The sequence below is a fragment of the Lynx canadensis genome, chromosome B3 (assembly GCF_007474595.2).
Source record: "Lynx canadensis isolate LIC74 chromosome B3, mLynCan4.pri.v2, whole genome shotgun sequence".
NCBI classification, from domain to species: Eukaryota; Metazoa; Chordata; class Mammalia; order Carnivora; family Felidae; genus Lynx; species Lynx canadensis.
In genome coordinates this window covers 122,606,882-122,634,758 of record NC_044308.2, presented here as the reverse complement: position 1 = coordinate 122,634,758, position 27,877 = coordinate 122,606,882, and the positions used below count along the sequence as shown (strand labels likewise).

The 27,877-nt window shown below is 40.6% G+C and overlaps 1 protein-coding gene across 6 annotated transcripts in view; it reads right to left on the bottom strand.

Annotated features, from left to right (window-relative positions):
* The window catches only part of NRXN3 (neurexin 3), a 1,124,854-nt gene that overhangs the window by 1,059,825 nt on the left and 37,152 nt on the right, over nt 1–27,877 (bottom strand). For all 6 annotated transcript variants that reach the window (XM_032593428.1, XM_030319691.1, XM_030319688.1 and 3 more), the window contains one exon: nt 1,394–1,832. In XM_032593428.1, coding sequence (XP_032449319.1) covers nt 1,394–1,832 — 439 coding nt within the window. The remainder of the gene's footprint in view (nt 1–1,393; nt 1,833–27,877) is intronic.

The following is a 27,877-nucleotide window of genomic DNA, read 5'->3' as shown; positions in this document are numbered from 1 at the left end:
AAATTTAGAAAGAGAGAGAAAAAGATCTTCCCTCCAGAGAAATTAGTTTTTTTGTGTCTTTTTCTGTTAAAAAAGCACAAACTGTTCATTCTTACTCAACAAGCACATTTAATTTGAAGCCTCTTGGTTCTGATTAGATTTTAGACAATCAATAAAGCATCCTGCTGGGCACTAAACCATCCAGGGCTGCAATCTGCCACCCGTCTGCCCTCTGAACGGAACCCATCCAGCTCCTCCTAAGGGTAATATTGCTCATCTCTGTCATCTCTCTGGCTAGGGAATTATACAGAAAAGCTCATTCCTGGCTGCAGCCTTTTGAGGGAATCTATTGTTTTCTATTATTGGCCAAGTGTGCCTACAAAAAAATTCCCAGATGAAAGACTTTCTGTGTTTACAAGGAGGGAGAATCCTTAAAAATACAGCAAATATAGCCAAGACCCTTCCTGAGTATAATTCTCTAAATGGAGAATCAGGAAATAAGTGTGAAATCCAAATGCTCTAGTTACCACTCCGGGTGAAATGTCCTTTCTGGTGGCACAGAATGTGACCTTCATTGCCACATGGTCCATAGAAAGCTATGCAAACTGTTCAGGCATTCAAAAGCTCCAGACTCTCTATATGCGTGTGTGTGTGTGTGTGTGTGTGTGTGTGTGTGTGTTTTCCCTCCCTCTCTTTGTTACAATTCCACAGTAGCTATGTACTGCCTGGGGCTAGCTTGTTTGATCTGCGGCTGCAGAAACAAACAAAGCCATTTAAACCAAATGTAAAAGGTTATGAAGAGGAAGGGAGAGTTAGTGAGGTCTGAGCAAAGAGTGAAATATAGGCTCTCACACCAAAGGAAGGGTTTAAATTGAACATGACTTCAGGAAAAATCAATTTGCTTTTTCCTTTCTTGTCTTAATTTCTCCCTGCAACATGACTCTTGCCAATTATTGAAGGGTGTATCGTTGCATAAACTCTCACACAGTGAGGCTTATCCTACAGAGTAATCACATAATGCAGCATCTGTGATGTCACAATCGGTTTCCATGGTGATGAGAAAAAGGAGAAGAAGAAAAGGAGGAGGAAAAAAAAACATCACACCAGTGACATGACAGTCTCTTTGGTAGCAGTGGAAATGCTACTTGTAAAATCATCCTTGGCTCCAGGGTCTTGAAGCTCTCACAGAGACAGCTGTGTGGTGAGTGACAAGGGAGAGAGGAAGGGACGAGACAGATAACTTGTTCAGAAACATAATCTTACAACAACCATTAAAGAGAACAGCAAGAGTCAACATGCATGCAAGCACAAACATAAAATAAAAATTGTAAAATACGAAAAATACAAAGCCATGAAACAGACTAAGATGCTGCAGTTTTCCTCTTTTCCGAGTCACAATCCCACCTTCTCCTACCTGATCTGCCATCTCGCTGAATGTCCACATGGTACCATTCCCCATCGTTGGCTTTCTTCTGAGTGGCCTTCACTTTGATGGTGCCTGAGCCCATGTCAAGCAGCAGGTAGAGGTTGCCATCGAGGAGTTCCACAGCAAAGAAGTCCACCTTGGTGTTCTTCTGGCTCCGAGCATCCTTCCTCTCTTGGGGCTTGCCGTGAGTGAAGAGGATCAGGCCGTTGGGCTCGGTGGTGCGGAAGTCAAAGGAGATAGAACCCATGCGTTTGGTGTTCCACTTGGGCAAACTGATGTACGCCTCTGGGGTCTCGAAGTTGATGGGGTCCAGTGTGGCCACATTCTCACACTTGAATACAACTTCCCCATAGATCTTCATCTTGGTGTCCCCAATCCGGGCCAGGCGAGACAGCTCCAGACGGATGTCATTATTCTTATAAACAACCTGTCAAAAGCCAAACAAGTGCCATATGAATCAATCTTGCAAACAGTTACCATCCACTGTTCACTGGGCACCTGGGTAAAAGGCCCAAGAAAAGACTTCAGGATACAATACGTCTCAAACAATATGAGAAACATGAGATACAGCATGTGAAAAAGCAACTGAAGAGACTTCTGGGATACACATAAGCCTTGAATAAGCCCCCACATTTCCATTTTATTACTTTTGTGTTGTCTCCTTCTGGTCAATTTTTTGTGATATCAGAAAGTTATATGATATAAGCTTGCAAGTAGAAATCAATAGAGTATGAGTTGCACAAATACTAATACTTAAATACAAAGATATTTGCTGAAGTGTAGTAAAAGACCAGAAACAACCTGAATGGCCATCAATAACAACAGATTGGCACATCCTGATGATGGACAATTATGCAGTCCTTAAAAACAAGGTAGTTCTCTGGGACCTCTTGGGTGGCTCAGTCAGTTAAGTGTCCGACTCTTGATCTTGGCTCAGGTCATTATCTCATGGTCATGGGCGAGCCTTGCACCGATTCTCTCTCTCCTTCTGCCTTTTCCCCTCCTCTCTTTCTCAAAAATAAAAAAAAATTAATAATAATAAACAAAAATCAAGGCAGTGCTCTGGTTTTGACATGATGCTCTCCAAGAAATATTGTTAAGTGAAATTAGCAAGGAGCATAAAAGAGTGTGTTCTACAGTATTGTGTTAAGAGTGTGTGTTTTTGATATGTGTTTATGCATATGGATATGCACATATATATGCGCACTATCATTGTGTTAAGTGTGTGTGTGTTCAATATAAAAACTATTATGCACTCATAAATGCATAAAACATCTTTGGAAAGAAACACAGAAAATTATAAAATTGTCACTGGTGAGTGGATCTGTCAGATTAATATTCAGGAATGGAGAGAGACTGACTTTTCACTGTACCGTATTGCATCATTTCATTTTTTTTCCACCATGGAGATGTGTTAAGAGTTGGTGGGGAATGAAATCTGTGTTTTGTGCACATTTTGTACACCCTCTATACACACAATGGTGGGAGAATGAAACACCCTACAATATTCAAAAAAAAAACTATTATGACTTTAAAAATCTGGTGTAATCCACGTAAAAGCAGGGATTAATGCTATTTCCCAAAATTAGAATTTCAAAGAGGTGTTGTTGTTACTGGAACTGAATTTTGATTGCAGTACCCTGGGATGGGTCTTGGTCCTGTGATCTCTAAGTAACATCACATTTACCCAATAAACAAGAAAAAGAATTAAAGGGAAAGGGGCTAACATTGCAGTATTGATTATGGCAATCACGTTGCTATGTCCTTTACATTATCCTATTCAAATTCTAAGTCAGGATCCGGATTTAGGCTAAAGTCCTACATCTACTACCTACAAGCTGTGTGACCTTGGCAAAGTTGTTGAACTTACCTGGGTCTCTTTTCTCCTCTGAAAATGGGAATACAGGGGTAAATTATTTTTCAAGGATGAAATGAGTCAGTACATACATGTAAAGCACTTAGAATGGCACAGAGTAGGAACATAAAAATCTCAGGTACTTTGGTGGTAGTTGTTGTAGCTGTAAATCAAATTTCATCCTTTCCACAGTCTAAAAAAGGTTGTAACATCATCTTCATTTTCAGTAAAAAATGGACTTAAGTACTAGAATAAGTCTTACGATTTATCTCAGTGATGAAAAGGTAATTAGATGGGTCATCCCAGTACATCATTTAATCTCTAACACCAGAACTGTTTCCCTTTTAATATATAACTAATGACAAAGAATTGAAAATGCCTCACATACTATATGACCTTGACAATGAACATAGCCATAGTCAATAACACTGCAAATAACAATGGTACTAATATTTACTGAGCACCTACTGCCAGATACTATGTGAGGAGCTAAAGCCTACCATCCCATTAGATCCCAGTAACACCCATTTGAGATACCTACCATCATTCCCCTCTTTTTACAGATGGCAACAGATGTGGAAAGTAGTTAAGGAACCAGTTCACAGTCACAATAGCTGGTAACTGGCAGACCAGGACTTGAACCCAGGGAGTTGGGCTCTCACATCCATGTGTTTGGCCACCGTGGACACTCAGAGTGAGGTCCCACTAGCAGCACCTGTGAAGCTCATCTTTACCATTACATGGAAAATCATGCACATTCAGCTTCCTAATTCAAAAGCTGAATTTCTCATCTTAGCACTACGGCACTGACCATGTGAACAGGGGAAACACTGCAAGATTCTTAGGCTATCAATGACTGGAGTGAACCAGAAAAAGAAACAAAGTTTAATGACTGGCAGCTTCTCCTTTCTAACCCCACCTATTGCGCCTGGGCATGTGATATCTGTCATAAACAAACTTTGGCTTTCTCTGCATTGGAGTAAATGCCTATGACTACAGCTCCTTGTTAAGATTAATTGTTAATATATAACAACAGCTCATCCTGGGATGGAGGGGAGAGGGGGAGACTGAGGCTTGCTTCCATTGAATAATAAATGGAAAAGGAACTCAGGCACTCCTACAGGAGGCAGAAGAGAAAAAAGAAAAAAGCCTTTTAAAGGGATGCAGGGTACCATGAAGAGGGGCTCTTCTCTGGGAAAGTTACACAGCTGAGACTAAGACCCAAGGTGAATAACTAGAATCCAGGTTTCCAGAGAGACAGACAGGAGAATCAGGGCCACAAACTGGCCAATGATAACAAGACTTCTCTCAAAAGCTCTGAAGGTAAGCTCTCTACCTACTCCATGGCCTGGAAATTATTTGTCTATTTATATGGAGTTGCCTCACCTTTCTCACAGACAGCTGGATAACCTCTCTGAGTCCCATTTCCAAAGGCAGGAACCTCAAAACCTATTCTAGGAATGGCTCCCCTTTCCCTTCCAAGGCTGTTATCAGGATTGAGGGGGATGTTATACATGGTACAATACAGAAAATTCTAAACTAGTGGATAAACCTAGGAAGAAATAATAGTATACCCTGGTCTCCAGTGGTGTTGGGGTATTGTTAGAAACTGACAGGGGCCTGAACTGAAGTTCTGCTGAGAAGAAAGGGACAGGAGGACAGGGGTCTTGTAGCCTTGTGGTACTCAACTGAGAAGCTCCATGGCTGACATCCTCGCCTTCCCTACCTGCCTGGTATAGGACCATGGCCGGGGCCACAGCCACACAAAAATGTACCAGTGCCTCGGGTAGGGCGTGGAGGTAAGAAACCCTGCTGGACCCCCTTACAAGGCAAATTAGTATCTGGTACAGTGTTCTCTGTGAAACCAGACTTGCAGCTAAAGGAAAGACCCCAACTGATGACTAAACTAGGAAGAAATGTGGGATCGAGTGACAGAGAGCAGCCTTAGCTGACAAGCTGCCCCAACGAAGAGCAATTAAAGACAAGTGGAAGTGGTTCCCCATGAGGGAAGATGTGACACAGCCAAAGAGAGACAGAGTCACAAAGAATGACAAGCTGGTCTGACTACCCCACACGTGGGTTTGTAAAGATGGCCATGTAGACCACAATGCAGCTCATGCCTGGGAGGCCAGACAGTAAAATAGTTGAGGACAGAGTCTCAGAGTTGAGACACACTCTCTCAGAAAAGCTGTACTTCTATGCCTCCACAATCTCTGCTACAAAAGCACAAAGGAGCAGTATCAGGAGTAAGGCAAGACATGAAAGCAGGAACAATGTAACAAAAACAGTTTGCATCTTGTGAGCATCTGCTATGCATCAGACAATAAGCAAGTGAAATAGGCAGCATTAGAGGGCGTAACTGGAACTCGAACCCAGATCTCTTTGACTGCACAAGATGGGACAATGCTCTAGGAGTGGCAGTTTCTAGGCTCTCCTGTGGCCCATACTTACCCATAAAGCAAAAACCCCTTCATCAATCACAAAACCACACTCAACTCCACCCAGAAGTGCAAAGCCCTTCACCCCTGGTAGATCCCACCCTTCCCCACTCAGGAGTCACTTCAGAGGCCTCTGTCTGAGCTCAAGTGTGAAGGCTTCTGCATCTTTGCTCACCACGTTTTCCAGGCTACCATGCTTTTCTCTCCTCTCCTGGCATCCTTTCACCAGGATGGATATGGATATGGATATGGATATATATATATATACACACATACATGGATATATATATATACACACACACACACACACACATATATTTTATATATATATATATAAACCCACTCCAGGTCCTCTCTGGCTGCTCTGATCCTGCTGATCCTGTCATTTGATAAACTCAGAATCCTCATACTGGCTACTAGTGATGTGGCTGCTTTCCTATTGCCCAAACCACCTGCCCTGATTGGAAAATGAGTAACTCTTCAAACTTACACGATGTGCCTTTTACATTAAACTCTTCCATGGCACTTGAGTTATATGGCAGGTCCATGAGAATAAATCTAAGGAGTAGAGACAGTCCCAGCTCACAGATGTACTTCTCTCTCTTGCATCTTTTCCTAGGCCACTCTATTCTCAGCTTCCTGAGAACATGCTTTCATGTCCTCTGCTGTATATGCCACAGCCCTCTGCACTCCAGCAAGGAAACTAGAAGGAATGAGGGGATGTGGGCATGTGCCCTGCAGTGCCCAGATGGCCTTTTGGTACTTTTTATCCTGTGCAGGAATAGGAGAGTATCACCTGGCCTTTGTTCTCTTGTGTTTAAAAAGCATCTTCAATCCTCTGTGGGTCTATATGTAGGACAATTTCAATAAAAACCACTAGGTCAGCTTATCAGACCATCATTTATAGGTCCATGACTTGATGCCTGAGCACCACTGCTCTGATCCAGGTCAGTGGATGATGTCTGAAATTCAAGATGCTAGGGGACATTCTCTGAAGTGTCTAGACTAAACAAAACAGAACGGTGAGAAGCCAGTGTCAGGGTGCCTTGATATGGAACAGTGTTGATTGCACATCCCAGTAAAGCCTTTCAACTTTATACCTATGTGTGGAGCAGTGTACATAGGGCAAGCAAAAGACAAAGATGTATTTATCCCCCCACTGCATTTAATCCACTGACAATAGATAATAATAAAATGAGCTTTTTCTCTACGGCTTCCAGGATAGTGCTGCTTCCAGATAAACGTTCAGGCTAATCTTATTACTGGGTAACATTCCTACTCAGGGTAAAAACATAAAGAAGCAGCACTGTGAAAGAATCTTGCTCCCGGGGTTGCCACATCCTACCTTCTCTACCCTACTTCCCCTCTGTCCTTCAGGCAACTGATATCTCTGGTCTGCTGTGAATTCCTCTCCTATGAACTGACTGCTCCACTCACTTGTCACTCAAAACACGCAACCTCATAATCCTTAAATAAGCACAGGTCTTATCTCTTCAACAGACCTCAAACACCTATCAGCAAAAAAATATGCACCACACCTTTTAAAATTGCAAATAGCACCTGGTGGTACAGGTGCTTAATAAATGCTCATGTCTGCATTAAATTGTACGTTGGACTCAAGTGGCAACGCAGTGGTTCATATCATGGGTTTCGCAATCTCTCCGGCCAGGGTTGAGTCCTGATCCATCCATGGCGGCTATGGGACCTTGGATAAAATCATTAATATGTCTCTACCTCAGAGTCTTTCACTGTAGAAATGCGGATAACACGTCTCACTTCACAGTATTGTTAAAAAAACAAAAACAAAAACAAATAAGATATCATTGTATATAGAAATACTTGACACAGTTCCTGGAACTTCATAAGCACTCAACAAATGGTAGTTATCACTATTAATGTTGTCATTTTTCTGTGAAAAGCCAGAGCTAAATCAACAGACAGAAAAGCCTGGCATGAAGCCACTGGTAGAAAAGATTTCCTCTGAGGATAAGTTCTAAGGTGCCTGTCAGCTCAAGAGACAGGGATCAAACTAGTAACAGACTAGATTTAACTAATGCTAAAGTAAAAATAAAAATAAATATCTACATAATATATGTAATTGACTAATGTGGCATTTATATATATATTATAAATGGTGGGCATTCCTTATTTCTCTCACTCTTCCTCCCTCTCTCTCTCTCTCTCCCCCCACTCTCTCCCTTTCTCTCTCTCTCTCTCTCTCTCTCTCTCTCTCACACACACACACACACACACACACACACACACACACACAGCATATACATGCACAGATTTAGGATTCATTATCATTCACGTTTTCTATCAGAATGTACCACTGACCAAACCCCAACAGTGAAGTCCAAACACAAATGTGACAGCAGATGGTCCTCTGAGCGTCCAAAGTCAGAAGAGCCAGTATTTGGCATGGCCGGGGCCACATCTGCATCTATGGTCTTGCTAACAGGGGTCAGTGAACTAACTCTGCCTGCTGAGCTGCAGCTGACATCAAACCTGAGGCCCAAAGCCCCAATTGCTACGTACCATGGATGCCACCATTTTCATGCTTTATATTCTGTTAACAGCGGTGAAGATCCACCAAAGATAAAAACTAAGCACAAGAAATAGAAAATGGGAACTGAGTTTCAGACTTGCTAAGACAGTAGCAGAATGTCAACTGTTAATTAAATTTTTTTAATGCTGAGTGATCCAACACTCTGTGGGTAAAAGAAAACACAGTTGCAAGCTGGATCTCATGAGGGACCACCAGTGTATACAATCTCTAATCCATGGTCCCATTTGTAAGAAAGTGGCCAGGAAAAGATAAAAGGGACATAAGACAAGCTGGAGTGACAGGAAAAAAAAAAAATCCAGGCAAACTGATGTTAAATCACCAAAGTCCTCAGTCCCTTCCTCATTTTGAAAACAGCATCCAGTCACCTGGACATATAGGCAATTCAACCAGAGAGAGAGAAAGCTGTGGGCCGGTTACTCTGCCCTCACGAGTCAAAAAGCCATGGGTGCTTGCTAATAATGCAATTCATTACCACTTGTGATCAAGAATTAGACAAATATTTGTCCGATGGCTTTTTTGTGAAATGGAAGTAATTATATAGGTTTGATGCGTGGTTACAGATGGAGACACTAAGAAGTTGAGAAAGATTTCCAACCCTTAACACAATCACAGGGAAGGTCTCAATTTTATTCAAGGAAGAAAACTTTTGAGGACTTTATTCAGTTAAAAATGCTGATCAGGAACAGGCCACCATATGTTCAAGTATCCCATGAAAAAAAATTATTGCGAGAGGGAAGATTTGCTGATTCAGGCTTTATCATCCTCACAGCATGTACTAAGCTTCTACTAAATTAATGAAGGAAGAACTTGGCATAGACAGACTACAGACTTGACATAAATAAACCCAGGCAGAGATATAAGACATGAACTTGCATGTAATGGGCCAGATCTCTGCAAGACATCGTCAATAGATAGTGACGGAAAAGTTTCTAGATGAACTAGAAGAGTTCGCCAGATGACCTTTTTAGCCACACCTGGATATCAAACCCTCCCATGTTCAAGAGCCATGTTGGCAAGTATGTGTCTCTGCTCTTCCTTCCTCACAGGTGACATTCATTGTTAATTGATGTCATTCTATTCTACCCCCTTTCCCATTCAACCTGACTGTAGTCTCAGAATTCTTCTCTAGGAAGTTACCACCAGTCACTGAGAAATATAACTTGAGATGAACCTATTCTCCATCCTTGTTATCCTCTAACATAAAGTCAACTTAATGTAAATTAACTAGCTACACTAAGATATTGGAAACAAAATCCATGTAAATGTGTTAAATAACCACTCTATTTTAGCTCTAGACCACAGGGCATACAAAGGAACATGAGGTGTGATCCCTGCCACTAACATGTTTAGAAAATGTTGGAAAATGCTTAGAGGGGGGATATATTTTATATCAGAATTGTAGTGAGACATATCTGTCACTCTAATTACTGAATGTGCAAGAGCCAGTGATCAGAAATTTAGATCGTTTTTCTCTTCCTTCTGCTTTCCAAGAACAGCACTGTTATGGTCCTCTGGACTGTAAGCTTCATAAACACAGAGGCTGTGTGTTTCTTATGTGGTAGTCAATGCATGCCCAGTGTTTGTAACAAAGTGCCTGGCACACAGTAGAGGTTCAATAAAACATACTCTCGGGGCGCCTGGGTGGCGCAGTCAGTTAAGCGTCCGACTTCAGCCAGGTCACGATCTCGCAGTCCGTGAGTTCGAGCCCCGCGTCAGGCTCTGGGCTGATGGCTCAGAGCCTGGAGCCTGTTTCCGATTCTGTGTCTCCCTCTCTCTCTGCCCCTCCCCCGTTCATGCTCTGTCTCTGTCGCAAAAATAAATAAACGTTGAAAAAAAAAAATTAAAAAAAAAAAAAATAAAATAAAACATACTCTCAAACTTCTTGTATTTACTTATGTACTAAACAGACCTACCCAGTGAATGCCTACATTTCCTTCTTAGAATACTTGATGAGGGCACCGACCTGACTAGAGTGAAAGTTACATGTCACACAGCAGAAGAACAAAGATCAGATGAGTAGGTGGTACCTGATTATGAAAAGCTCTAAAAATATAGACATTATGCAATTGAAAAAAAAAAGGAGCCATTAGAGTAGAAAGGAAGCCTTTAACAGTCTGATTGGAAAGGTGACAAAATGTAAAAGGTGCCTTCCTGATTCGCTAGGAATCTACTGTTATTTTTATTCCAAAGACTAGAAATGACTCTAATCATCTCACTATTTTCCCTGAGGATAACATGTCATTCCCCACTTAAACCCTTCAATGATTCTCTATCAACTTCAGAATCAAATGCAAACTTTCACCCATTACATAATAGACTTTTCCTGATCTAGTCCCCACCTCACTGTCAAGTTCTGCAGTTCATCCGGTAAATTCTCCCCAGGATAAGCCTTACCTGGATTTTCTATGTGAATAACCGTTTGCCATCTGAGGCATAGTTTGCGTACCAAATCTTTTGGGAAGCCTTCTCCAACACTCTTACTCACTCGACTCCTACCTACATCTGATTTCCTCCTCTCTGCTCCCAGGGCTCCATGTTGTAACTGCTGTCATGGAATTTATCATGCTGTGCTGCATCTGTTTTCCCCAGTAGATTGGGAGCTGCTCAAGTGGAGGAAACTGTACCTTTTTTCTGAGTCTCCCAGTGCCTGACACAAAGTCAGTACATATTTGCGGGAAGATGTGAAAGAATGAGAAGGAAGACAGGCAAGAAAATCCCAAAGACTATTTCCTGATGCCTCTAAATCAGTGAGGACTATACTGCAGAAAGAAGCCTCTATATTCCTTCTGCTTGATAATAAGTGATAAGATGAGAAGAGAGAAAGCTACAGTATCACAGTTAAAAAGAATTTGATGGAATCACTAAATATTTGGTTTTCACTACTGGGCATGCTTAGGAAATGTGCTTGCATTTTAAGTTTATTAATATAGAAAGTTCCGTACCCATGAGTAGCATCTGTCACTAGTTTATGCATCTTGACAAAACACCAACAGAAGAAGGAACAAAAAAATCAATCATAAATTCTAGCAAGATACTCGAAGAGATAGGATAACAAAACTCAGCACCAACACTGCCTCCCGCTCTGGAGTATGCTAAGGGAATACTGCCCACCTCTTTATGACAATGTAGCTTGGAATGTCATAGAAAACACATGGATATTTTGAAACAGTACCTCAGAGCCTTTATTCTCCGTATCCAGGGTCAAATAGCACGAATAAATACCTAACAATGAAGCATTCTGCCACCAGCTACCCTGAAAGAAGATACGTTACAATAGAAATGCCAAATGGCTTTGGGAGAAAGAGATTATATAAAAAGCCCAAAGGCAGAAGAATAGGGAGAAATACTATAAAAAGACTCAATGAAACAGAACCTTCAAGAAGTCTAACACAATTAGCTGGAAACAATAGGAGCATATGAGGAAAGTATTCCATGCAGCCCAGAAGACAGAAGCAGTGAGTTCACAACCATGGATAGTGACGGATTAGACCAAGAGGTGCAGATCAATAGGCAAGTTCAGGAATATTCTCTGTGGCTAAGAAGGCAAGTTCACACAGGTGCTTTCCAGTTTAACTTCCTATAATGTGAAGCCCATTCATTTACACAAAATACACATGGACTAGAGGTGTATGGCTTCCTGATGGAGAAGCAACTTGCAAATAAGGAGATCTGCCGGTCAGAAGCAATTACAAACTATTCTCTTGCCCTGGCCTGCTAACCTGCTCTGCTTCTAGCCTAATGAAGCCTCTAATCAGATGGCTCTTCAAGGTGGTCCAAAGAGCCCCTCTGCAATCAGCAGAAGAGGTAGGGAAAGTGATAGCAAAAATGTGCCAGGCTGGCAGGTAACTGATAACAGAATCATTTCCAACCTGGTAGGAAAGAAAATGAGTTGGGTTCAAACTAACAATAATATAGATAGAAATGCTAGGACTCAAATTGATTTTTTTCTGAACAGGTTTCTTTACCCTTTGTTAACTTCAAAATAGTCATGCAACAAAGAAGGGCGCCCTTCTTTTCTTGGGGCTCTCTTTCAAGGTGATGGTACTCAGCCTCCATACTTAAACCTGTAACTTTACATTACCTTTAGTAAATCTGTAGAGACCTAAATAACCACTAGATGTCCCTTATGCCATGCAAAACCAACCTGACATGAATTTCACTACCAGTTACACAAATCACATTTGAAGACAGCTTTTCTGAGTCTTGGATCTTAGGTTTCAATTATAACTCCTATTATGACTCACTCCTCTTCATTTACATTATGTCCATGTCTATATTATTTCCATGGTATTTTATCATAAGATACCAAATTATAGACAGGGAATAGGAAACGACTATGAATTAAAATTCTTCTAGAGGTAGAAATGATGGAGAAATAGACAGAGAGGAATACTGGAAAAAAAGAGATATAGAATGTCTAAAAGGTCCAAAATTCATTATCACTTCCAGGAATCAAAGAAGTTTTGGTGTAAGTGGAGAACCCACAAAGTTCAGCTTAAATTCAAATTCTCCAAACACTGAGATCTTGCATTCTTACATTCAATGAAACTAGGAATGGCATGTAATTTTAATTACACATCCAGTTTGATCAATTAGGAGTGGGTACCTGGGGCATGAAGCAGTAAAACTGTCGTGCTGTGTCCAGCTGTGTCCATTAAGCGATGTCTACAATGGGTGTGACAATGGGGAATGGCGGCCCCCATCATATGCATTTGCAGAACCTGAGTTAACCCACTAGCTCTAAGCCTTTCAGACTTGGGATGACTGTAGGTGTGATGGCAGTAGTACAATACCAACAGTTAACCTTCATGGAGGGTTTCTTGTGGACCAGGTATTGTCCTTGGTAGTTTACATATAATTATTTAATCCTCACATGACAAATATCTAAACCAAGACATGACATTACTTTTGAGAGTGGAATGGGGCACTATCAATAATAGGGCCTGAGCAACAGATGTAACCCAAAACTTTCCAAGGACAGGTGGGGGTGGACATTCACCTTATTTTATCCTCACAGCCACCTGAGACATGAGATGTAGCATCAACTATGGTTAAGAGCACATTTGAAGAAGCCAAGCTATCTGGGGTTCAAATCCTTGCTTTGCTCTTCCTTACCGAGTTACCTGGACACATTACTCAAACTTTCTGTACCTTGACTTCCTCACTTTTGAAGGAGGGTAATAAAAGTGCACGTATCTCATAGGGTTGCTGTGATAATTAGAAGATTAGGTACATATAACGTGCTTAGAATAGTTCCTGGCACATTGTAATGGCAGGTTACTATTATCCTCATTTCACAGAAGAGGAAACTATGGATCAGTAATTTTAATATCTGCCTTAGGTCACACAGCTATTATGAGTGGAGCCAGAAGAAAATGTAGGTAAGTCTAGCTTGAGGGTCTGCACACTCAGTAACTATTACTCCTAGCCTCTATATAACAAAAGTTTAAGGTTCTTCCTTTAATCCAACTTCTCCAGCTATCTGGATTATAAAAGAATCACTAGAAAAGTAAGTTTCTCATGTCTGTGGTTTAGGCTAGCAAGTCACAATCAAGTAGGCACACTGATTAAAACATAGTCTGGAACTTCAAATCAAACCTTTATAGGTAATCTCTCCTGAGACTGTAGGAAAGAAATATAAAGTAGGGATAGAGGAGCCAGGAAGAGTCTTCACCCCAAGCTCTACTACTGAAGTTGATGAAGTCCCTGCTCTCTGACTTTGCATGATGCGACCTACTCTGGAGTTGTTCCTCTCTCTTAATACCACCTCAGTCCTCCTCCAGGTGACCACCTTGGTCCTTTGTGATCCTCCTGATGAAACAGTTGGCAAGAGCTACTGCTGGACACAGAAGAGTGAATGCCAGGCAAGCTGACCACACCTGCTCCCCCAGAAGTAAAACAAAACCCATCCAAAACAGAGCCAGATAATAGGAATTGGCTGCCACTGCTGATCTGCCTAGAACTCCAACCAGCTTTTCTACTTACTTAATTAGCTCTTCAATAAGTATTGTTTATTTTCATACTGAGAGCTGGGAATGTTATCATACCTGCCTGTCCAGTGGCATTAGACTGACCTGAATTAGCCCCTTCCAGACAGCAGCTCTTGGCTTCTTTTAAACGGGCCATAAGTTTGGAAGCTATTTACTCATGAGGTGTGTCTGTAAGCAAACCAAGTTCCTCGAAGTCTAAGCACTTTGAGTCTGCAAAGGGGAAAATCATTTGTCTCTGTGGAAAGCTGAATAATGTTCCCCAAAGATATCATGTACTAATCCCTGGAACCTGTAGTTCATTATCGGAAAAAGAGTCTTCTCAAATGTTATTATATTAAGGCTCCTGAGGTGAGAGTATCCTCTACCATCCAGGTGGTCCCTAAATGCAGTCACCTGGATCTTTATAAGGAGGAGGCAAAGGGAGATCAGACACAGAGAGAAGGCGGCAATAGAAAGGTGCAGGCAGAGATTGGAAGGACACAGCCACAAGTCAAGGGATGTTGGCAGCTTCTGAAAGAGGCAAGGGACAGATTCTCCCCTAGAGCCTCCGGAGGAAGCAGAGCACTGCTGATTTCAGCACCTTGATTTCAGCCCAGTGAAACCTACACCTTGATTTCAGCCCAGTGAAACTGATTTTGGACTTCTGACCTCTAGAACTGTGACAGAATAGATTTCTGCTGCTTTAAGTCACCAGGTTTGTTGTCATTTGTTACAACAGCTGTAGGAAATTAATATGCCCTCTTTTTGCTCCTTCCCTAGCTCTTGTTAGAGTGTGACTTACAATAACACCCCCAGGGCAACACCTACCTACTCTGAGGTTTGCTGTAAGTGGACTTCTCAGGTTTGGAGAGAAAAAATACAAGTAAAAATGGAAAATTCTCTAGGCCCATCAATACTAGTAATCCACTCCTACTTCTGGGCTGTCACTCAGTCCCTGAAGTTTAAATTACCAGCTAAACTTAGCTATCAGATTTTCAATTCCACAGTTTTATCAAGTATATGCTTATGTAATAAAGAGAAGCTACCTGACTTTTACAACTCACTATAATTGGAGTTCAAATCAAAGCAAAACTTACACACGAAAATTAAACAAAACATGAATTATGCATAATTCATTGGGCTAGAAGCTAATTTTAACAACATAATCTCTTCCCTGAAGAATTTATCATTTTCTGTGGCAGACAAATATGTATATTGCTATTTATTCATCAAACATCTATTGAGCAACTACTATATGCAAAGGACCATTCTGGGAAATGTGAGGGATACAAGGAAGAAAGAGACATTGCTTCTTCCTTCAAAGAACTTAACTCTATTAAAGGAAACAGACATGTACTCATATATTCAGTTATTCATACACTCATGCTCTGTGGAAACACGAAAATGAAAAAGATATGGCAATGAAGTCCTCTGTTAGAAGGGGAAACAGAAAAGTTACCAATTTGCATTAGAAAGGTTTTTTAAAAAGCATTCTGAATTACCAAGAAAGCAGGGATGAGCTTCTAATTCAAGCTATGGGGAGGGGGAAGGGGCGATCAGAAAATGCCTTCCAAAGGACAGAGTGCTAAGGTGAAACTAGATAAATGATTGGGTTTAGCCAGGATAAAGAAGAAAGTATGAGAAATAACATGGGCAAAGACAGACAAGGGTGAGAAATCTTGACATTCATAGAATGGAGAGTGATCAGTAGGGCTGAATTGCATCTAGTGGGAGTGGTGGTAAAGAAGGACAATGGAAAGGACCCCAGAAGACCTCATACATCCAACTGAGCAGTTTTAACTTGATCCTAATGGTGCCAGGGAACCACTCAGGCAGGAGAATGACAAGGTTAGGTTGACACTGTATAAAAGATTAATCTGGTAGTCACAAAGAAAATAAATTAAAAGGAAGCAAGAGAAGTAGAAAAACAACTTAAAAATCCACAGCCACATGACATATATAAGACCAAAAGCATAAAGTACAAGGAAAAGAATTATTTTTGGCTCAGGGATGATATGTGTGTCAGGGAAGAAAAAGGCATAAAGAAAATGAAAAATAGATGATTAGACGATAAAATAGGTTCATGCCAAATCAGTCTTAAATATGAAACTGAGCACTTGAAGATCTTAGCCGGAACCTGAGCAGAAGAAAAACATAATCAGAAACTAGTTTTATGGAAAGCAAAATGGCAGCTGAATATAGGGTATTTACCAAAATTCCACTTATGAGAAAATAATGCCCATGTCTAGAGCAGTGATGGTGAAAATGGCAAAGTGGGTGAAGATTCTAGAAAAATTTCAGAGAAAAAAAGCTGACAGGGCTTGATGACTTGTTGAAGGCTCTGAGAAGGCTGTACTGGCCAGGTCTGCTGAGGTGTCCAGTGTTCCCTCTAATAGTGATAAGGAAGGATAGCTAGATTTGCTGCCTCTAATGCCAGTAATTAAGGATAGATACTAAATGCCCAAGAACTGTGATAAATGCTTTATACTTAGAATCTATGAGGTAGCATCATCACCTCATTTTTTTTTTATAATTTTTTTTAACGTTTATTTATTTTTGAGACAGAGAGAGACAGAGCACGAACAGGGGAGGGTCAGAGAGAGAGGGAGACACAGAATCGGAAGCAGGCTCCAGGCTCTGAGCTGTCAGCACAGAGCAAGATGCGAGGCTCTAACTCACGGACCGCGAATACATGACCTGAGCCAAACTCAGACGCCCAACCGACTGAGCCACCCAGGCGCCCCTCACCTCATTTTATAGATGAGGAAAGTGAGACTTAGAGAAGTCAAGAGAAGTCGCAAAGCTTTCAAGTGGAAGAGCTAGAATTTGTACTCAAGTCCATCTGACTCACAAATGTATTCTCAAAAGCATTAGGCTCTATGGTTGGCTCATATATTCCAATTTACTTTGGATAAAAATGTTTAGAAGCAACCTTTATTTAACCATGATGCTATTATGATTTCTCAAGAAATCATCCCCATCTGGGGAATCCTATGATCACAAACAAAACCTCAACAAACACTTGCATATTGCTGCATATTTGAATCAGTAGTCACTCCTTTTACCAACTTTCCTCAGAATCCAAATCAGCAGCTGAAAAGCTTGGTACCATCTAATTAGGCGAAACTGGAGTGATCAAGGGGACAAGACAATAGGCAAGGAGCCTAGGGAACACATGGTAACTGCGGGGCCTTCCTACTACCAAAAATCTAATAGATGTCCTGAGAGGAAGCCAAGACTTCGCAAAAACATGCCTACTCTTACCTCTGGCTCCTGGATCTTTTGAGTTAATTTTTGGTCTGGCATGGAAGCAAGCACTATCAGATGTTTCATTAAATGCTTCCTAAGGAGGTGTTTACACTAAAAAAGTTATAGTAAACTGTTTCTACCTGTTAACAAAGCAAATAGGACATAATCAGATTTATGCTTCCAGAGTTTTCCTAGGACCTTTCCTAGAACTTTCATAGCCCTGACCCTACCATAGTCACTATCTTCCCCATTTCTAATGGGCCATTTACTGGCCATGCCTTTGTCTAGGTTTTCTTTCATCACAGAGGTAGAGAATATTTTCCTGCCTGATATGAATTTTACCAGCAAGTATCTTCTGTATTTACCAAATTTACCACAATTGAGGACAGACATGAAAAATGGTACCTTCCTCCCTGGCCTCCCTATAGGCTAGGGACCTAAAAGATGGTTAGGATCTATCATAAGCTAGGAACCTGAAAGATGGTTAGGATCTATCTAGGACTCCCCTACTCTTATTCAAATTATGAATATACAGAAAAGGGTAAAAATCCAGAGAGATCACAGTGTTCTTAGACCTAGGGCAGAGAAAAAGCAAGTTGTCAACTTGAATTCTACCAGTAACTTTAAATCTGCTTAACACACCTAATAACCAGCAGAGAAGGTTGAAAGTAGCAAAGGAATAAATTGAGACACTTAGCTTTTATCTCACTGGCTACTACACTGGATTCCATCTGACTGTGTGGCTAGAGAATACAGTTCCAAAGAAAGCCAATAAAAGGAATTTTATTTAACCAAAGACGAAAGAGGAAATACTTTTTTACTACCTTGTCTTGAGGCATTCAAAATACTGGGCTTTAATTTAGTTGCTTTCTAAGATAAAACATATTAAACTCATGAGTAAATAATTCTGAAATAAGATTAAGAATTCCTTTAATTAACTTTAAATAGGCCTCAGTCCTCAGAATATTCAATATCTGTGGAACAGCTTTCTTTGTTTTAATCACTCTCTTTGCAAAATTCCCTTTTTCAGGGTTTCCTGATTGTACACTTTCTAGGGAACTCTTTGATGACTCACTTTCTGCCTCTGTCATCGGCATCATTTCCAAATTCCTTAAAAAGAGTCCAGGAAAGCATCTGAGGAAAGCTTTCTTTCCCATTTTCACTACTCTACCTCAGTTGAAAATTTCACCCATTCACACATCTTTTATCTCTAGACCTAAACACTCCAAAGCCCCAGGCCACAAATCTGAATTGTCTGCTAGAACAATTCATCTAAAATTAAAATTCTCTGCAGAACCTTAAAATCAACCTGCATAAAAGCAAACTCATCAATTCCTTCTCCTGACTTCCTTAGTTGTAATGGTCACCAAAGTTCAAATTTGTATAGAAATAGCTTATCCTTTCCTCCTTATTGCCCCTCATATCAATTTGCTACCAAATCCATTGGATTCTACAGCCAACAAGTCTTTCACATCCTTTGTCTCCACTCCATTCCTGCTGCCACTGGTTCTACTTAGGCTTCCATTTAGTCATCCAGTAAACAACCATAGAGCACATACTAAATGTTAGACTCTATAATGAATTATATGGTCCCTGACCTTACGGAGTTCACCTTTCAGCATAGGTGTTATGCATGTAAATATACATACGTACAGTGATGTTAAATAGAAATATGCAGTGGATTTAATGCACAGTGGCCAACTCTGCCCTGGAGAGATGGAGTCCAGATTAAGTCTCACATGGACAAATACAATACAGCTTCCTGATTTGTCCTAATTCCAACTCCAATGTTGCCCTCCTTCAATCTATTCTTCACACTGATGTCCTACACTTGGTCTGTGGTTCCTAATGTGAAGATAATCCAGGAAAGAATGAATAATTGCACTGCGACACTGGCAAGGGGGAAGACAGAAATGAGTCAAGTCAACATGCCTTGGGGACAAATGGGCCTTGGAGGAATGTTTAAAGAAAGAAGGGGAACAATAATGACTTTCAGGTCTCTGGCTTGGGTTAACTAAGTAGATATCATGTCATGGATAGAAGGAATTAAGTAGGAGGAGTGAGAAATGAAGAGAAGCAAGAGAAGAGGGAGGGAGGGAGGTAGGAAGGAAGGAGGGAGAGAGTAGGGAAAAGGGGTGGGATGGGTGAATCTAGAAATCAACAGACCACCAGAATTGAAAATGATCCAAGTTACACTCCAGAGAAGGTATGTCATAAAACCACATTATTTCTAGCTTGAAAGAAGGGATAGTCCACTTTAATTCCATTTGATATTAAGATATGTAGTTATCATTTACCCCATTTGATATTAAGATATGTAGCTATCATTTACCCTTTAGCTACATTCTAGGACTATTCACCTACATAGGCTTCTTACAGTTAACTAACATGATTAGAGAAGAAACTTCTGGCAAATCATTCCAGTGACACTGTATGTTGGTACTCCTAATCCCTTGTATTCCCTCTGGGCACTTATTTTCCCTCCTAATTCTGTTACCTTTCCTAGGAAAATGAACTGAAAGAATTCAGAGCAGGATTCATGCCCATCTTTGAAGTACACACTAAGTACTCAACACATAATCAAAGTGCTGTCAATATGTCCTGCTGTACTAAAACACACATCCCTCAGGAGTTCTAACTAAATTATTAAAATACCAAAATAATGCATCTAATGAAGCCTGATAATGATGCTGATGGTTTTCATAATGATGGTGACAACTGACAATGACAAAGATGGAAGAAGGAAGAGACAGTGATGAGTACAGTACTAACAATATCTCTAAGTCAGTTTTAGAGAAATGAAGAATGATGCGAAACTTTTAGAGCAGTTTCAGAACGATGAGAGGATATGACAGCAAAGAGAATAAAAAAGTGAAGAGCATTAATCCCATTTATTTGAGGTAGAAAACCATTACCCTAAGTGTGGCACAGTTCTCAGGCTATATATTTAATCAACTACAGTAGAGTCTACTGCAAATTTGGCCTGAAAGTATACAATGTGTACTACATATTTATGAGAACATAGGACTTGAAGACAAACTTCTTGAAAAGGTATTGGAGCTCTCTTCCTTTGATTTCTAGAACATGTAATCTACTCAACCTTTTCTCCTGTTTCTTAACTAGCTCCTCTTCTTCTCCCCATGTTATTAATGCATGTATTCCCTAAGGCTTAACCTTGATGTCTCCATGCTCGTCTCTCGGCACTTTTCCTATGAGAATTCATCTACACGCACACCTCCAACTCTTTACACAGCGGGCTACTAAATATTTATGCCAGCTCTGATTTTTCTCTATATTCAGACTCTTATCTCCAACTAATATTGGAGTCTTTTCTATTTGACTGCCTTACTCTCAGGTCAAAACATTTCAAAATCTTGCCCACAAACCTGCTCTCCTTCCTGACTTCCTATCATCTGGATGCCATGCCCTCCCCCACTACCAACCCCATTTTACTGCTCTGGTTACAGAAAAACTCTTCCAAAAGTTGCATATACCTAATCTCATCAATTCCACACTTACCATTACTTCCTCAATCCACTTCAAATTAGTCTCCTTCCCACATCACACTACTGGAGTGGTCCACAGCTTGCCAGAACCAATGAATGATTCTCAATTCTTTTGACTTCTCGGCACTCCTTTCTTGCAAGATTTATTTCTCAAGATCTTTTGAGATTCCATACTCTCTTGCATCCCTGTCAACCATTATAATCTGATTCCTTTGTTAGTTTCTCCTCTGTAAGACCTCCACTTGTTGAGAGTCCAAGAGCTCTGTCTTTGGTCCTTTCTGTATTCCACCTAAACTCTGTGAGTCTCATTATCTTAAATAGCATATATATTTTTTTGTTTATGATCAAATTTATATCTCTACCATAGATTTCCTCTGATCATCAGACTCCTGTTTCCACCTGCATTCTTGACATCTCTTTGTAATAGGCTTTTAAACTAAACATGGCTAAAACAGAAATATTGATTTCACCTTCCCAAGCACACTTCTCTCAAGTACCTCATTTAGATGTTATTAGCAGTTGTCTAAACCTAGAAAATATCATGTTATCACTAGTAGTACTGTCTTGAGTAGTTCTGATCCTTTACCTACCAACCCCCAACCTCCCCACCATAAGATAGGGCTACATCTCTTGGCCACCTTGTGGTAGGTGGACCTATGTGATTACTCTTGTCCCGTTAGTGTTGAGCAGAAGTGATATGTGTCATTTTCAGGCCAAACACTGAATGTTTCCCAGTATGAAACCCTCTAAATTTCTCTTTTCCCTTTCCAATGTTCCAGTTAGTGGTTACCATGTCATCCTATGCCCCAGAGTGAGGTAGATTATAAAAATATCAAAGTCACTCAGTAACACGCAAAGGACAAGATGTGTTAGTGAGAGATAAACCTCTTTTGTTTTAAGCCTCTGATATATTGGAGGAGTTTGTTGCCACAACACAACCTAGCTTATCTTGACTAAAGAAGATATCCTCAATTACTCACCTCTCACACCCAACATCCAATTCATCAATAAACCCTATTGATTCTACCTTTGCCCACATCCATCCACGTCTTACCATCTCTATTACTACTACTCTAATCCACAGTGCTATATTTTCTTACCTGGAAGGCAGCAACAGCCAGCTCCTTATTTTCTGTCTCTACTAGTACATACTATGGGCAATCCTCCACAGACCAGTCAGAGGGATTTTTTTTTTTTTTTTTAATTCAGATCAGTCATTCCTCAGATAAAAAGTGCCCAATGGCTTTTCAATGTAATCACAATAAAACCCAAACTCCTTACCACGGCTTAAAGGTTCTATATACCTTTGTCTTAATTCATTCTTTTGTTTTTATATCTCTTGAATTCAACAAATACCTACTTCCCATGTTTTTGCATTTGCTGGCCCTCTGACTTCTTGTCAAGCAAGCCTCAGCTCCCTACCAACTCAACTCTCTAAGATGGCACTCCATTACCTTGTACTCCCACATCATGCTTTGTTTCGCCTCCTCATACATGTTAGATTTATATTCTTGCTATTGTTTTTTTTTACCTACCAGAATGTAAGCTCCATGAAAGTAGGGGCTTTTGTTGTTGTCATTCACTTATGTACATCTAGCCTCAGCATACAGAGTAATGTCCGGTAAGGTAATAGTGAAATAGGGGAATTCATTAAGCTTTCCTCACATTTCTCATTCCCCAAGCACCAAGGATTCTGCTGAGCCTTCAGAACCCTTCGGGATTTTTAAGTCTTCGGACTTTGTAGTCTTTGATTTCGATTCTATAGGCCAAAAATATTTACCTTTACATATATAAAGGTACATATTTACACTTACAATATACATGAACAAAAGCACATATATATTTTTAATCTAACAGCTAACCAGGTACTGCCAGTCATATTTCTCAACATGAGGGAAACTCTTTGTGGCCAGACCAATCTTCTCTTACTCCCTCTCCCCAACTCCAAACCTTTTCTTTGCCAGTGTGCTCCAATATCATTGCAGATGATTAAGAGTCATTTTCACTTGTGAGTGAGATGTCATCTTTGTAGAACCCAAGAGTTCCTGACAGTCCTAAGTCTTTTATCTCAGTAAAGAACTGTAAAGTCACCCCAGAGAGACAGTCTACTGGGAAACAATAGCTTCTGCTGGTGCCAAGGGAATATATTCACCATTTATGTATACATCCACTCATTAGGCAAACATATGAGGAAGCAATGCAAGAGAAGAACAATGAATTATTCATTCAACACTTTTTTTTTTCCAACACTTACTGAGTGAACATGATATGCCAGGTACTGTCCCAAAATGGACAAAACAAAGTCTTACCCTCATGAACTCTAAAATCTAAGTGGATGAGGCAAATAAATAAGCGAACTTACAGTATGTCAGATGACAATAAGCAAGATAAAAGGGAGTAGGAGTGCCAAGATGTGGTGGAAGTTTGTTACTTACATAAAGGATAGGCATGGAAGGCCTATAAAATACAGCAGCATTTCAACAGAGACTTGAAAACGTTGAGGAATGAGCCATGTAGACGTCTGGGGAAAGAGAATTCCAGGCAGCAGACGAGAACAAAATTCCTGAGCAGTCATGTGAACGACATGTTCAAACATTTGGGAGGCCAGTGTGGCAGAATCAGGGGAACAAGGAGGGACATAGTAGAAATGAGGGCAGAGGGTAACGGGGGCATGATCCTACAAGGTCTTAAAGGCCTCCTAAGAACCTGAGCTCTACTTTTTTCTTTAATATGAAATTTATTGTCAAATTGGTATCCATACAACACCCAGTGGCTGAGCTCTACTTCTGAGCAAGATGGAAAGTCACTAGAGGGTGTAAGCAGAGGAGTGTATATGTTCCTCTTATGTTTTAAGAGGACTATTTTGCTTCCTGGAGAGCTATACATTTGGGGAAAAGGGAGAACCAAAAACAAAAGCAGAGAGAGCATTTGGAAGGCTGTTACAGCAACCTAGTGAGAAAAAAATGGTGATTCTGGACCAGTGTGCCCCACTTGATAGGCTTTCCTGACCTCCAGAGTGCTTTACTGGCCTCTTCTCTGTGATCCTGAAGTACTGAGCCAATGCCTCATTAAGGCATGATAACCATTTGTTTACTCGTCTGTTTCCTGACCAGATTTGGAGCTCTTCAATAATTTAAAAAACAAGCAAAAAAACGGTCTTAACTGACTTTTTCACCTTTACCTTCATACACTAGGTGCAAAAAAGTGAATCAATGAACATGAAATATTTAAAGCATAACACAAGTCACTTTACTTATTAGCAAGACAAACAGTACAGTGGAGTTGCATCATACTTACATATAACGTATACATTTTCAGCTGTCTACACTCAGGGGGGTGGGCAGGGGATTGAGAGGAAGTGAGAGAATTGCCTATTTACCACCTAACCCTTTGCCTTATTCCAAGTAGGCCTAGCCTTCATAACTGCTAGAAAGAGTTGCGTCACCAGAAATGCAAGAAGAAATCAATGATGCTAACCCTTGGTTTAAGAGCTTGCAAGGGGCCTGGGATTTTTGGAAATGGTTTAAAGCCTTTATAAGGGCAAAGTTGACTATATAATCATTTTTTTTAACCTCACATTTATATTTTAGAATATAATCTCCATATAAACTGTAACTCTAATAGGCTGCCCCTCTACAGGCCTCCATTACTCCTTACACCTCGGGCCGGTTTGTAACACGTGCCCACGATCAACACACCCTGGCTGCTAGAGCCTGGCTCCATTCTAAGGTCATCCAACTGCTGGATCAGTATGGTTAATGCCATCAGTGAAAAGAGGCCCTCCAATAAGATGCAGTCCATTATCAACCCTAAGGGACAAAGGTTTAGTAAGAGACCAAGGCCCTGAGGTAGAAAAATGAGAATCTTTGTTCAATGGATGGCATTATTCACCCTTCGGTATTCTACAAGTGAACAATCCTTAGGGAAGTGTCTATGTAAATATTGCTGGTGTGATTAAGGTGTCTCTCTAAATTTCACCAGAGAATCATTAATCTTAGATACAATTAATATTTTAAAAAAAGCCACTCTGGAAAACAGTTTGGAGGTTCCTCAAAAAATTAAAAATAGAACTACCCTATGACCCAGCAATAGCACTGCTAGGAATTTACCCAAGGGAATCAGGAGTGCTGATGCACAGGGGCACATGTACCCCAATGTTTATAGCAGCACTTTCAACAATAGCCAAATTACAGAAAAAGCCTAAATGTCCATCAACTGATGAATGGGTAAAGAAGATGTGGTTTATATACACAATGGACTACTACTTGGCAATGAGAAATAATGAAACCATGCCATTTGCAGCAACATGGATGGAACTGGAGGGTATTATGCTAAGTGAAATAAATCAGTCAGAGAAAGACAGGTATCATATGTTTTCACTCATATGTGGATCTTAAGAAACTTAACAGAGGACCACGGGGGAAAGGAAGGGGGAAAAAATAGTTACAAACAGAGAGGGAGGGAGGCAAACCATAAGAGACTCTTACACAACAAACTAAGAGTTAATGGGGAGTGGGGGAGAGGGGAAAATGGGTGACGGGCATTGAAGAGGGCACTTGTTGGGATGAGCACTGAGTGTTGTATGTAAGGCAATTTGAAAACAAATGATATTTTTAAAAAATAGCAAATTTAGAAATTTTAGTATGTCATAAATTAGGAAGTCAATCATGACAAAATATTCTGTTGATCAAAAAGAATCTAAAAGGACATTTGTAAAGTAAGATTTTGTCAGTCTAAGGGCACTCCTTTTCCTGAGGCCAAGATTCTCTACAACTTGGTCCCCAGCTACCTTAACCACATACAAATGCCCTCCCCTCCCCTAGGATACACTCACTATCACTGATGCTGTGTAATCTGAAGAGGCTTTCTCTGAATTCCAACCGCCTGTCGATATCTATATATTTGCATTTACTTATTTCCACTTAGTCTGCCCTTCTGTATTCTGCTTTGAAGCTGGGACACTCTGCTGAAATAGAGTTCAATGTGTTCCTCCAGAGCCTAAAAGAAATATCTCTAAAATTGACCAGCACCTCTTGCTCTGATCCCACAACGCAAATGGTGAACAAAACTCCCTCCAGATGACTACAAGCTAGTTCAGGTGAATGACTCAGTTTCATAGGTATGAAAAAAAAGGGTGCTCTGGATTATCCATGCGTTTTTCAGTCTATAGAACAGTGCTATCCAAAAGAAATATAACACAAGTCACAGACGCAATTTAAAATTTTCTAGTAGCCACATCAAAAAAAAATTAAATAAAAAATAATAAATAATGGGGCGCCTGGGTGGCTCAGTCAGTTGAGAGTCCGACTTTGGCTCAGGTCATGATCTCACAGCTCATGAGTTCAAGCCCCGTGTCAGGCTCTGTGCTGACAGCTCGGAGCCTGCAGCCTGCTTCAGATTCTGTGCCTCCCTCTCTCTCTGCCCCAACCCACTAGCATTCTGTCTCTGTCTTTCTCAAAAATAAACATCAAAAAAAAATTAAATTTTCTAGTAGCCAGATTTTAAGTAAAAACAGGTAAAATTAATTTTCATCATACATTTTATCTAACCTAATATATACAAAACTTTATTGTTTCAACATGTAATTGACATAAGAAATGATTTATGAGATTTGAGGATGGGTATTAAGTCTAAAAAGCCCAGTGTGAATTTGATACTTACGGTGCACCTCAATGCAGACCAGGCACATTTCAAGTCCTCAGATGTGGCTTCTGACTACTGTACTATACTCAACAGTAAAGCTCCGGGATAATTTTCCTCCATGGGAACTAAATATGTTGGTATTCTGGTATATTACTAAGTCACTTGTGACTTTTTGTTCTCTGCAAAACAATTTCTCACTTTCTGGTGATTCTTGATCAACAGCCATAACGGCGATGAATACAGGCTCTGGAACCAGGCTGCACAGATTTCAATCCCAGTTCCAACCCTTAACTAGCTGTATAGCCTTGGGAAAACTATCTTTGTGTTTTTGTTTCCTCCCCACCCAGTGACAGTGTGGTACTCATCTAGAGTTAGTGTGAGGACTAGGCGAGTTCATAACATAAAGTAGGACACTGCTTAGCACATAGAAAGTGATTAACTAATACTGACTTATTATTATTATTCCAGCTGTTGTTATTGCTGGCTAAAATTGAAATTCTGAGGCTGCAAGGCTGAGGACGAGACCGTGGCTAATGTATTCCTACAAGGGTACAAGCAGTCACCTTACTACAGCCCAGGCTCAAACAGCCCAATGACTATCCAGCTGTCACAGTCTTTTGGGTCCCTGCCTGCTTCCCTCAGCATAAGCACCTGCCTGTCTTCCTGCCCCTGCACTGACCTTTCTTACCACTGATGATTCGTGATGCCAACAGGCTCAAACTCATTTATGGTTCTGGAGGAAAAGCAGACCAGTGAATGAACAGACGACTGAAACAGAATCCACACAGCATGGGAAACCAGTTCCAAATTGGCTTTGGCAAATCCCACCCAAATCCCAGCACTGGAATGAACCAGCAAAGAAATACAAATCATGGATTGAGGGAGAGAGTATGTCCTGATAAATATCTTAAATATCTTTCACCTGGAGCAGTTTCTCATCTCCATCACGGATAACAGAACACACATGGAATGGGAAATTAAGCAGGAGACCCACTTTTCCAAAAACATTTCCTGAAAATTAGCTTCTTTGGGAAACCTAGTCACATTTCCTTAGGCTCAACGGTTAATAAATAAGCCAAGTCCAGGGGCACCTGGTTCAGTTGGTTGAGCACCTGACTCTTGATTTTGGCTCAGGTCGTGATCTCAGGGTCACAGGATCAAGCCCAGCTTGTGATTCTCTCTCTCCCTCTCTGCCCCTCCCCTGCTCGCTTGCTCTCTCTCTCAAAATAAACATTAAAACAAT